This window comes from Musca domestica, unplaced genomic scaffold (genome assembly GCF_030504385.1).
Source record: "Musca domestica strain aabys unplaced genomic scaffold, Musca_domestica.polishedcontigs.V.1.1 1, whole genome shotgun sequence".
Classification (NCBI taxonomy): Eukaryota; Metazoa; Arthropoda; class Insecta; order Diptera; family Muscidae; genus Musca; species Musca domestica.
In genome coordinates this window covers 36,924,850-36,938,452 of record NW_026712114.1, presented here as the reverse complement: position 1 = coordinate 36,938,452, position 13,603 = coordinate 36,924,850, and the positions used below count along the sequence as shown (strand labels likewise).

General features: G+C 36.5%; 1 protein-coding gene across 6 annotated transcripts in view; it reads right to left on the bottom strand.

Moving 5' to 3' along the window:
• LOC101896822 (calcium-binding mitochondrial carrier protein Aralar1) overlaps nt 1–13,603 on the bottom strand; it is a 79,681-nt gene that overhangs the window by 52,039 nt on the left and 14,039 nt on the right. The window contains exons 1-2 of one of the 6 annotated variants that reach the window (XM_059122367.1): nt 2,564–2,722; nt 1,922–2,082 (exon numbers count right to left, since the gene is read on the bottom strand). The exons of 2 other annotated variants lie outside the window; for them this stretch is intronic. In XM_059122367.1, the coding sequence (XP_058978350.1) occupies nt 1,922–1,945 (24 nt within the window). In that variant the 5' untranslated portion in view covers nt 1,946–2,082; nt 2,564–2,722. Of the gene's footprint in view, nt 1–1,921; nt 2,083–2,442; nt 2,723–13,603 lie in introns of those variants that run through there. 3 more of the 6 variants (XM_059122378.1, XM_059122371.1, XM_059122375.1) reach the window with 3 other exon arrangements.

The following is a 13,603-nucleotide window of genomic DNA, read 5'->3' as shown; positions in this document are numbered from 1 at the left end:
TGGTGACTATATGAAAAAGTTGATCGATATATCTCATCTTTGAACAAACGACAATTCTATGCAAAATCTTAGCTTTACAGGTTGAGATGAAAAAACTGCAACCAAATTAATACTGCTGTCATTTCCAAACCACTTGTCCGAAAGCTTTTAAAATTATTCCAGTGACAGCTCATTATATTCTTTACAAGCGTACAAAAGCATTTTGGTGAGAATTTTCCAGAAAAAAAAGTTATTCGTGATGGAATTCAACCGTGATAGTGTGATTTCTTTATATTTGGCTAGTAAGCCATAAGTGGCTATCGTTAGAGCACTCCAGCATTTAAATGTGAATAAATCTTTTGTGTCTCGTTACCATGATACTGGTAGCGTACCTCGACGTCAAGGATGTGGACGGAAGAATACAGCAACATCAGCAGAAATGGTGCGAAAAGTAAAGAGGCGACTTGATCGAAACCCGCGTCGCAGCGGCCGAAAAATGGCTCGTGAGCGAACATATCGCAATATTCCATTCGGCAAATATTGAAAATTGAGCTCGGGGTAAAGCAATTGAAATTCCAAAAAGTGCAAGAACTTACACCGCAACAAAAAGAAAATAGACTCGAAAGAGCTAAAGCGTTGCTTCGCTTGGCCGAAAGTGGTGAACTCCTGAATTGGCTTTTCCCCGATGAGAAAACATTTGTTGTCAGGCAGTTTGTAAAAAAACAAAATGATCGTGTTTACTTGCCAAAGAGGTCAGCAACCAGAACTCAAGCGCCGACCATGGTGAATGGTGTGGGCCGCCACAACAGCCGATGGTCGCTCTCCGCTCGTATTAATCGACCGTGGCATCAGAATAAATGCCGATTATTATGGCGAAAATTTTTTGGAGGGTATATTAAAGCCTTGGGCACGCAAACATTTTGGCCGCAGACCTTGAAAATTCCAACAGGACTCAGCACCAACGCACTCAGCACGCGCTACCCAAGAATGGTTACAAAATGAGGTTCTTCGCTTCATTTCCAGCGCATAGTGGCCACCAAAATCTCCGGATACCAATCGGTTGGACTATTGTGTCTAGAGTATTTTGGAAAGCAAGGTTGGCACTAAAAAATACCAAAGTGTCGATCACCTCAAGCAAGCATTTCGCCGGGAATGGGCCAAATACCGCAGAAAAACATTCGGGCAGCGTGTGACGGTTTCATTGGCCGTTTGAAGGCCATAATTCGTGCCAAAGGTGACCAATTCGAAGAAATCTAAACTTATTCTAAAATATGATGCTATTTCCGACATTTGTTGCTTTCTTTCAATAAAACTAAAAAAAGAAATGTAAAAATTATGGCGTTGGACTTTGTTGCAGTTTTTTATCTCACCCTGTATATCACATACCTTTGGGATTCTAGACGGAGTTATAGGGCTAAATCGACTTACAGTCTTACGCTAATCAAGAATATATTTCGATGAGTTACAAACGGTATGACAAACTTAATATACCCTCCATACTAGGTATGGTGAAGGGTATAAACATAACTCTCTTAAATTGGGAAATCAACATTCGAGTTTTTTCAAACATATTCCAATATTTTGGTCTATATTTAAGCAAGTCTGAACAGGATCCATTCTTTCTGCTTCCTACCCCTCCAAAGTTCAAAAGTTTCGAAAAATCATCTCATATAAAATGAACAGAGCACCAGATATGGTCCAATCTGGGGTTGTGGTTATATTTACATAAGACTTGGATCAAGAGCGAATATTGAAAATTTTTACCCAATGTTTTTCGTGTCTCCCACAAATACTCTCAATAAATTTGCACAATGTTTTCAATTACGTTTTATCCCCTATGCGTATATCACAAACAACGAACACAGTTTAAACATAAAGTATAAAACGTCATTAATTCTATTGTTTTATAAGAATTTTATTTATTGTTCTTGTTGTTTCATACCTCTAGTTTTTTGCTTTCAGGCATTGTGGTTGATTTCAGGCGATTTTCTTTGTTGACAAAATGAAAATTTGTTTATTTTTATATAAAGTATTTTTATAACTAAAATGGCAGACTTTTTAAGGAACACTTCAATTGATGTTAGGTATTGATGGTGGGAACGACTGTGTGGGTGTTAGAAGATTTATATATATCAATAAATGCAAACTAGTTTATCAAATTCACAAAAAACACACACTACAACACTTTTGTAATTATTTCGTTTTAAAGATATGCTAATTTTTTATATGGAAAGAATTTCATTTAAATTTGGCAAATATTTTTATTTTTTTTTTCTTTTATTTTCTTCGGGAATATGTATTTCCAAAAATAATTAGCTTTCTTCTTGAAAAAAAAAAAATATATTTCACAACATTGGCAGTTTCACAAAACACACTTTTGCCCTTGATCAGTGTCGGGCATTCAATATGGAAATTTTCAATTTATTTTTTTGAAAATTGCAATTTTTTTCTTATTTCAGGGACTTTTGGAATAGAGTATTAAACTCTTTTGGCAAATATCTGTGTTTCATAGAACGCCGAAAATTATTTTCAATTTTAAAATAGCCACCGCACAATAATTTTTGCGAAAAAGAAAACAACAAACATTAAAAATCCCGTGCAAAATGCCAACGCCAAATATCCACAGAACACCGAATGATGGGAGAGAAAAAGACGCACACGTCTGGTTCTCTAGTCGTTTCTTTAGTAACTGCTGCCCTACAACAGCGGACTTCCTCCCAGAGATGAATTTTCCCGTTAGAATCGCTTTGGAAAACAAACAACAGAATAGTAAAGCGATCTGTTTGCTGTTTACGACGGGGTGCACATAACCAACCGACGATGCCGCGTCGGTCGATATGGCGATTTGTATATCTGAGAGATTTTCTGATTTGCTCTCACATTCATTTGTCGGTGGTTTCCGAGAGAAAGAGATAATTACTTTTTGTTTTTTGCAATACTTTACATTTCAATATGAAAAGCTTTTTTTCAGCTATTTGTTTTATTTTACTTGAAATTGATAATGTAATGGCATAGCAAAAAAAATTGTTTACAAAATTGCAACGCAGCACTTGACATTGGCGGTTACAATCCAATGTAAAAAACAACTAATTTATAAATTTGGAACCGGTGAGATCGGTACAACATAAATCCTAGCAAAAAACTTGGATGCTGTAACAACGAATTAACCCATTAAAGGCCTCCACCATACTATGAAGGGTATATTAACTTTGTCATTCCGTTTGTAACTCCTCGAAATACTCATGTCAGACCCAACAAAGTATATATATTCTTGATCAGCGTAAAATTCTAAGTCGATTTAGCCATGTCCGTCTGTCTGTTTGTCTGTCCGTCTGTCTGTTGTAATCACGCTATCTTTCGAACGAATTGAGATAGAAGGCTAAAATTTTACACACGTGTTTATTTTTCCAGTAGGCAGGTTAAGTTCGTAAATGGGCCATATAGATCCATGTTTTCATATAGCCCCCATATAACGGTACCTACCGATATTCGGTATTTTGATGATTTTAGCGACATTATTCACCGGAATTGTTTCAAATTACGTATTTAGAGTTCGTAATGGGAACTACAGTCTGTGACAGAAAAATGTCTATGCAGGTCCAGGTCTTCGTATAGGCCTCATATATCAGTACCTCTCTATATTCGGTATGTTGACGAGTTTAGGTACAATACCCACCGAAATTGTATCTCAACAATGAAAATAGAGGTTTATTTTTTTGTGACTTATAGTAAAAATTCTCTCTCTCTTTTGGGTTACTTTGCTTTGATGTAAACTTTCAAAACGCCGCCCTATTAGATCTATTTACTTGTATTTATTTAAAAAATTGGAGAGTTGTTTCTTAGAATTGCTCGATTTTTACTGCCGAGAGGGGGTACTCGAATAGTGGGGAATAAACTTAATATAAGACTCGTATACAAAGTTTATTCCCCAGTCTTTTGTTTCATGCGGAAACGCTAGCGTGTTACACCTGATAGAAAAATCAGATTGGAAATCGAAATGTTGGAATTGGAATTTTTGAATTTCGACAAAAAGTTGTGGTGAATTGTGCCGAATTTTCTTTCCTTGAGATATGACAATTTAAAAAAAACAGTATTTTTCAGAAAAATCGCTGTAATTTCACTCATCATTCATCCATACATAACGAATTTCAACCTTACTCGTTACTCGCTAAAAATTTAACAAGTAAAAAAACATTAAGTTCGGCCGGGCCAAACTTTTAATACCTTCCACCTAAGGGTAAAAGAAACATTAGAAAAAACCATTAAAATGCCGAATATCGGGAGGTACCGTTATATGGGGGCTACACCAAAACGTGGACCTATAATTACAATGTTTCGCCACACGAACTAGGACCCATTATGACCCACAAATACCAATTTTTAGACAAATCAGTGAAAAAATGTGGCAAAACCATCAAAATCCCGAATATCTGGAGGTACCGTTATATGGGGGCTATATCAAATCATGGACCCATGCATGCAATGTTTCGCCACCGAAGTTGGAACCCATTATGACCCACAAATACCAATTTTCAGACAAATCCGTGAAAAAATGTGGCAAAAATCATCAAATTACCGAATATCGGGAGGTACCGTTATATGGTGGCTGTACCAAAACGTGGACCTATAATTACAATGTTTCGCCACACGAACTAGGACCCATTATGACCCACAAATACCAATTTTTAGACAAATCAGTGAAAAAATGTGGCAAAAACCATCAAAATACTGAATATCGGGAGGTACTGTTATATGGGGGCTATACCAAATCATGGACCCATACATGCAATGTTTCGCCACCGGAGCTGGAATCCATCATGACCAACAAATACCAATTTTCAGACAAATCCGTGAAAAAAGGTTGCAAAAAAAAACTAAAATACCGAATATCGGGAGGTACCTTTATATGGGGGCTATACCACAACGTGGACCTATACATGCAATGTTTTACCACACGCTCAGGGACCCGTTGTGACCTACAAATACCAATTTCCAGACAAATCCGTGAAAAAATGTGGCAGAAATCATCAAAATACCGAATATCGGGAGGTACCCTTATATGGGGACTATACCAGAACGTGGACCGATATATCTCATTTTCAATACCAACCATCCTAGATACAATGCAAATAGCTCTGCTAAATTTTGGCGCTCTACGTCAAATATTGTGGGCTTATCGTGATTTCAACAGACAGACGGACGGACATCGTTAAATCGACTTAGAATTTTATGCTGATTATGAATATATATACTTTATGGGGTCTAAGACGAATATTTAAGGATGTTACAAACGGAATGACAAAGTTAATATACCCTTCTTTCCAAGGTGGAGGGTATACAAATTGTGTAACTTTAGCAAAATGTGGAATAGAAGACTAAATAATAAAATATATTAAGCAATACCCCAAAGAGCAGCTATAAAAATGCAGGTAACCTAAATTTTCTTTGCAATGAAGCATAACAAATTGTAAGACATTCACATAGAAGAATATTCAATTTGTGTAGCTGCAAAGGCTTAGAAAGAATTTGAAATACAGATCACATCGATATGCCTGCTTTTTTAGAATTGTTAATGATATAAAGTAACTACAGACCATTTTACTATAGTACCCGATATAACACATCATATTTCAATGTTTTGATGGCTTTCGCTACATATCCCGAAAAGTCAGTATTTTGACATGTCTGTTTCTGTTTTCAATACCTTCAAAGCTTCTTATAATAAAAGTTAATGACCAAATTTTAATTTAAACATTTTTCATTCATTGGTGTAGTGGATTTTGTACTGTTTACATTTGAAAATATCCGATTTTTCCTAGTTAATCACAACCTAAGTCATCGCCATTAGATCTATGACTCTCCACATAATGTGCACCAACGGAACTGAAGTAGTCAGGTTTCATTGCCGGTTCAACAGCTTTGTTTTTTACAATTTGCTATGGTTACGCTGATATAGAAAACATTATGTTTTTTTTTTCATTGATACATGAAATAAAGCTTTCAGTTGTTTATTAATGCCGAGTATATAATTCTTGTTTACGACAAAAATGAATGAAAATTATAAACAACATTGTAAATATAAACGTATGTATGTATTTATTTATATGTCACATTTCTTATTTATAAGAAATGATGTCTAAGCAAATTAATATCATTTGAAAATTGAAAAGAATTTTCCTTTTGGAAGCAACTAAAACACTTTCCTTTGCTAGAAAAGTGTCATTTGTGTCATTGGCCATACCTCCCCTCTCCCTGTGTGGAGACTTATTTCGAGTGGCATTGTGTGAACGAACCACACGTGTTTCTATTATCCATTGGCCTTGACCCATTAGCTGCTGCTGCTGCTTCTGCTGTTGTTGTTGCTGTCACACCAAACGTGTTCTTCTTTATTGCTTTGCTGCGTATTCATTTGGTATTTTATAGGTTTAAAAAATGTGATAGTTTAGCATTTGTCTTATATAGATATTTTGCAAAATTCCACATAAAGTATTCGGGATTTATTTCCATGTCAGATTTTTATATCCCCAAAGCGCACTAAAGAGACAATGTTTTTAATGGACATATTGTTCTTAACTCTGGATATGAACGTGGAACTCTTTAATTTCATATAATAATAATGATAATTGGCAGATTATTTTATCAAGGGAAACGACTGAGTCTGGAGATCAGATACAGCATGGAAATTCCTTTACCAAATTTTGTAGAAGTCGATTCAAATTTAGGTACAGCTCCTATGAGATAAAAGAACTGCAACCAAGTCAAACGCCATAGTTTTTACATTTTGTTTTAATTTTTATTGAATGAAAGCAAGAAATGTCGGAAATCAAATTTTAGAATAAGTTTAGATTTGTTCGAATAGGTCACATTTGGCACGAATTATGGCCTTCAAGCGGCCAATGAAACCGTCACACGCTGCCCGCTGCTCTGCGGAATTTTGGCCCATTCCCGGCAAAGCGCTTGCTTGAGGTGATCGAAACTTTGGTAGTTTTTAGTGCCAACCTTGCTTTTCAAAATACTCCAGACACAATAGTCCAAGGGATTGGTATTCGGAGATTTTGGTGGCCATTGTGCGCAGGAAATGAAGCAAGGAACCTGATTTTGTAACCATTCCTGGGAGGTGCGTGCTGAGTGCGATGGTATCCTGAGTGTCGATAGAATGTCCAAGATCTGCGGCCAAAATGTTTGCGTGCCCAATGCTTTAATACACCCTCCGGAATATTTTCGCGATAATAATCGGCATTTACTCTGATGCCACAGTCGATTAATATGAGCGGAGTGCGACCATCGGCTGTTACGGCGGCCCACACCATCACCATGGCCGGCACTTGAGTTCTGGTGGCCAACCGAAGGTGCACATTTTCAGCTGACCTCTTTGGCAAGTAAACACAATCATTTTGTTTGTTTACAAACTGCTGGACAACGAATGTTTTCTCATCGGAGAAAACCAAATTCTGCAGTTCACCACTTTCCGTCAAGCGAAGCAGCTCTTTTGAGTCTACTTTCTTTATGTTGCGGTGTAAGTTCTTGCTTTTTTTGGAATTTCAATGGCTTTTCCCCCAGATCATTTGTCAATATTTGCCGAATGGGATATTGCGATATGTTCAGCTCACGAGCCATTTTTCGGCCACTGCGACGCGGATTTCGATCAAGTCGCTTCTTTACTTTTCGAACTGGTTTCTGCTGATGTTGCTGTTTTCTTCCATCCACTTCCTTAACGTTGGGCTACGCTGGAGTGCTCTAATGATAATCATTTTTGGTTTTCCAGCCAAAAATGTAAAGAAATCACACTATCACGCTTGAATTTCATCACGAATAACTTTTTTCTGGAAAATTCTCACCAAAATGCTTTTGAACGCTTGTAAACTATATAATGAGCTGTCACTGAAATAATTTTAACAGCTGTCGGACGAGTGGCGTAGAAATGACAGCAGTCTAAATTTGGTTGCAGTTTTTTCATCTCACCCTGTATATCCTTGATCAGCATATCTGTGGAAATCACTCTAGCTTGCGAACCAAACAAAGAAGGTTGATAACAGTTTTCTCAGATGTGTTTTAGGTCAACAGCAATTTGAAATTCCTAACGGGTACTTCATTCTATTGCAGAAGATTGCTCACACAGCTTCCCGTTTCCGTACGGTACCTCCCTATATTCGGTATTTTGATTATTTTAGCGATATTATTGATCGGAATTGTTTCAAATTTCGTACTTCAAGTTCATACTACAGCTTTGACCGAAAAATACCTATATTCGAATCCCTACAATCGGTATTTTAATGATTTTCGAGATATAATTCGCTAGAATTGTATCAAATTTCGTAGTTGAAAATCCTAATGGGTATTACAGTCTATGACAGAAAATTGCGTGTGCAGGTCCAGGTCTTCGTATAGCCCCCTATATCAGTACCTCCCTATATTCAGTATTTTGATAATTTTCGTATTTGAATATGGTAATGGTCTCTGACAAAAATTGCATACATAGATTGTTCAACGTTTTTTATACCCTCCACCTTGGAAAGGAGGGTATATTAACTTTGTCATTCCGTTTGTAACATCCTTAAATATTCGTCGTAGAACCCATAAAGTATATATATTCATAATCAGTATAAAATTCTAAGTCGATTTAACATGTCCGTCTGCAGTCTGTCCGGTGTCTGTCTGTCTGTTGAAATCACGATACAGCCCACATTATTTGACGTAGAGCGCCCCATTTTTTCACGGATTTGTCTGAAAATTGGTATTTGTAGGTCATAACGGGTCCCTGTGCGTGTGGCAAAACATTGCATGTATGGGTTCACGTTTTGTATAGCCCCCATATAAAGGTACCTCCCGATATTCGGTATTTTAATTTTTTTGCCACATTTTTTCACGGATTTGTCTATAAATTGGTATTCGTTGGTCATAATGGGTTCCAGCTCCGGTTGCGAAACATTGCATATATGGATATATATAACGGTACCTGCCGATATTCGGCATTTTAAATGGTTTTTGCCACATTTCTTCTAATGTTTACTTTACACTAAGGTGGAGTGTATTAAAAGTTTTGCCGGCCGAACTCTATGCTTTTTTTTTGTTTTTTTTTTTTTTTGAAAATTGCAAATTGCCTCCAAATGATTGAGGATACTCAATATTTTGTCCGGTCAAACTTAAAACAGAAGTAACCCGTGAAAGTAAACTCCAAATCTGAGCTCGCTTTAGTAGGGTGTAGGGTTCAATGTATCTGAGCATATTTTTAAAGTAGGCAAAGGGGAAAAAATGAACTCAAGTCGTTTTGTGATTGTCTATTAATGAACGTCCATTCGTTCGTCCGTTTTGTTCACAAAGTACAGGTCGCATTAATGTCTAATTAAGACGAAATTTGAGACAGTTTAATTATTTTACCCAAAAAATAGGCTTATCACTAACTTATATCTTCGCAAAATTCAAGTTTATTGAGCACAAAATACGTCAAATTTAAAGAAAATCGATTCGTCCGATTTGATTTTTAAGTTTCCTAAAGCCGTGATAAGCACTTCGTAACAAAGACATTATGTAAAAGTTATCAGATACAGCCTAGAAATACCTTTACCAAATTTTGTAGAAGTGGATTCGAATTTATGCACATCTCCTATACAGGGTTGCCCATATTCGACGGACCTTTTGGGCATATTCCAATCGACGAGGTTTGTCCGCAGGCAACATTCTTTGCGTCAATTGAATTTTGTACGGGAACCAATGCAAATCAATGCGAATAATCCGTTGTAAAGTGGACTTCTCACATTTTTTTAATGTTTTAAAAGCACGTTGAGTTTTTACAATTGACTTCTTCTGTCTGTCAAAATCTGTCAAAATCCTATGCAAAAGTTTCACCCGATTTTAAATTTTTAACAATGGTAATTATTCCGACAAGCCTTTGTGCCAAATTTAGTGGAAGGCGAAGTCGGAATGATTAAGATACAACTAGTTAGTTCCATCGGACATCACATTAAAACCGCTTTAAATCCAAAATTCCCAATCAATACCGATCACAGTTCATACGATTTATTTCACATAATTTGCCAATATAAACATTTTTAGATATGGGTAGCTCTATTAAATATGCATAGTGATGTAGGGTATATAAATATCGACTACGGTAATGGGAAGTAAAATCCATAGCCAGTATTGCATCCATAAGGACAAAAAAATCATTTAACTACTCAATATTGTTTGTCCACAAGATTTCAGTTTCGTTTTTCACGTTCCCCCTCCAGTACTGAACCTGACCAAACACACACACACACACGCCAATTTACAACCCATAAAACTATGCAATTTTCCACAGAAAATGGCACAGCAATTAGCACATGTTTGGCCTCTACCTTCACCTTGGATATTTTAATGGCGACCGTATGAGATGTATCTCTCGCTCTCTCAGATAGACAGATACTAAACCCCTAATGAAGTCGGGGATTACACTTTTTCCTTAACATCCCACTGATGGTCACATATACGTATAGGGGGAGAGGTTGGTTAAGTGTCACGACCAACGTTGCCGCACTTTCACACACACACCCACTCAAATGTAGGCAATGGATGAAATGCACTTGAAACTAAAACGAAACTGTTTTCTGCTTTTTGTTGCAGCAATGCGAACCAAAGCAATTAAATTAAAATCTCAAATTACATAAAAACAGTAATGGAGGAAAATGAAAATACGGCAATAAGTTAATGAATTAACGAACTGAACTAGTTTGCCACTAAGCGAATTTATGATAATTGTTTAGGGACAGCAGAAGAGGGTCGGTGCTGAAATGTATTTAGTATACGTATGAGAAATAGAATAGAAGGAAATGGCAAAATCGGTTGGGAGATCGGAGATACCCTACATTGCTCAGCATATATAGCAGAGACGTGGGCATTGAAAATGGCTTTAGAGTGGTCTAAATCTGATGGAACATACAAGTGAGAACTATATAATAACTGGGCCAGAATTTATGTAACACCTCGAAATATTGGTTTCCCATATAGGAAAGTATATATGGATCTTCCTAGCTCGCCGAACTGAGTCGATCTAGCTGTGTATGTCCGTCCGTCCGTCTGTCCATGTTAATTTGTAATCACGCTACAGGTCGCAATTATGGCCCGATCCTTACAAAATTTTGCATGAAGGTGGGGTTAGGGTCAGAATAGAAGCCTATTTCTTTTGGAGATGATCGCCAAATGTTTAGGGGTTGAAATGGACCAAATACTGAAAAAATGTCGGATTTTTAGCGGGTAAAATAGACCATATCTTTTGTGTTGAAAAAATTCAAAAAATGTCATTAAATCGTAAATATTTTAAATCCCGGCGAAATCACAAAGCCATGACAAGGTTGCTTCTGACCTTTACATTGATGTTAACATCCAACAAATCGGATATATAGCAAAATATGTGCGATATATATAAGAAGATATGCTTGTCGAGAACGGCTGAACTGATTTCGACAGTTCTCATTAATTCAGAATGTCCTCTTGGCTGGAAAGAAAAAACGTCTAAAAAAAATCTCATAAAAATATCTCTCTAAAGATGAAAATATTGGTTTTGTAACATTTTCTCATATTTTTTTCAATTTTTTCATATTTTTGGCATATTTTCATTTTGAATTAAACATTTGGTAATATTTCTACAGCTAACAAAACTAAGGATATCAGGATATCATATACAGATCGCATTTATGGCCCGATCCTTACGAAATTTTGCATGGGGATAAGAAGATGAGGGTCAGAATAGAAGCCTACTCTTTTTGGTCCATTTCAACCCCTAAATATATGGCGATATATTTAGGGGTTGAAATGGACCAAAAACTGCAAAATTGTCAGCAGGTCGTTATTATCGCCCGGACGCACATTTGAATGGGGATTACCGGACATTGCAAAAGCAAAGCAGTTTTTTTGTAGACTAAATACGAAAATGTCCATTCCAGTGACTTTTTGGAGAATTCACAAATACAGGAAAGACGCACTTCTGACTATTTCGTTAACGCTGATTTCGTTGAAGAATATAGCCAAACGTCTGTATCTCATATAGATGCGTTTCAGCCAAAAACCAATAATAAATGTTAATCTTTTGCCACTTTTGATAGATTATAGGTCTTTTGGAAATATTGGTTCCAGATCTAGGAAGACCATTTACGTGCAACATCTACCTATAAATTGGAAATGAGCCAAATTGCTATTATTCGAAAATTAGAGAACGAAACCTGATGGTTTTCTTTTATTATTTGACACAATATCTTTTGGAATTCTTTCGAGTATCTCGCCTATATAAACTGTATCGTTTATTATAATGTTGTAGGGTATTCAACGGTCGGCCCCGCTCGACTGTAGCCTTTGCTTACTTGTTTTTAGGTTTTATTTGATTTATCACACCAAATAAGATTGCCATGGAGATCATATTATAAATTATGCGGTAGTTTTCATTCCAACCTAAACTTGTTCTTGTGATCCAAAATAACTCTTAAATGGACAAATGTAACATTGTAGGTGGTGTATTATTTAATTAAAATCGGGCGGAAAGCGACATCTTAATCTGAAGCGATTTCGACAAAATTTGGCAGAAGTATTTGTACAATGTATGTGAAACCCCGTACCAACTATTATTGTTATCGAGTGCATATTTTGATTTTTGGAAAACTTAAGTCAAATCAAATCGGATGAAACAAATACCCAACAAAACCTTGAGACCTGCAAGGTAATTTAAAAGAACTATTTCTTGGGAATACCGGAAGACTGAAAATAATGGTAACTTACTTTTCTCATTACCAAGTAATAACTAACCGTTACAGATGGTTGTGAGTTCGAGACTCAACGTCGGTAGAACAGGAGAAGCATAATAAAATAGAATTACTAGTTGATGAAAATGTAAGACTTGGCACATCCCTTAGTATTTTTTAATTGCCATAGTGTGTGGACAATATAGAAAAGAGGATCGGTGATAAAAAAAGATTAAGTTGTTTTTGGGCCAAATAAATCAATTTCGTATTAATTACAAAAAAAAGAACTCATATTTCTTCTGTTTATAGAATATCTCAAAGGTCTGCTATATGTACAGGGTGAGATAAAAAAACTGCAACAAGGTCAAACGCCATAATTTTTACATTTTCTTTTTTTTATTTTTTGTTGAATGATAGAAAAAAATGTCGAAAATAGCATCATGTTATAGAATAAGTTTAGATTTGTTCGAATTGGTCACCTTTGGCACAAATTATGGCCAATAAAACCGTCACACGCTGCCCGAATGTTTCTCTGCGGTATTTTGGCCCATTCCCAGCGAAGTGACACAATAGACCAACGGATTGGTATCCGGAGATTTGTGCCATTTTGTAAACATTCTTGGATGGCGCGTTCTGAGTGCGATGGTGCTGAGTCCTGTTGGAATGTCCAAGCTCTGCGGCCAAAATGCTTGCGTCCCCAAGGCTCTATTAATACACACTCCAGAATATTTTCGCAATAATATTTGGCATGTATTCTCATGCCACGGTCGATTATACGAGCGGTGAGCGACCATCGGATGTTATGGCGGCCCACACCATCACCATGACCGACGCTTGAGTTCCAATGGCCAACCGAAGGTGCATATTTTCAGCTGACCTCTTTGGCAAGTAAACACGATCATTTTGTTTGTTTA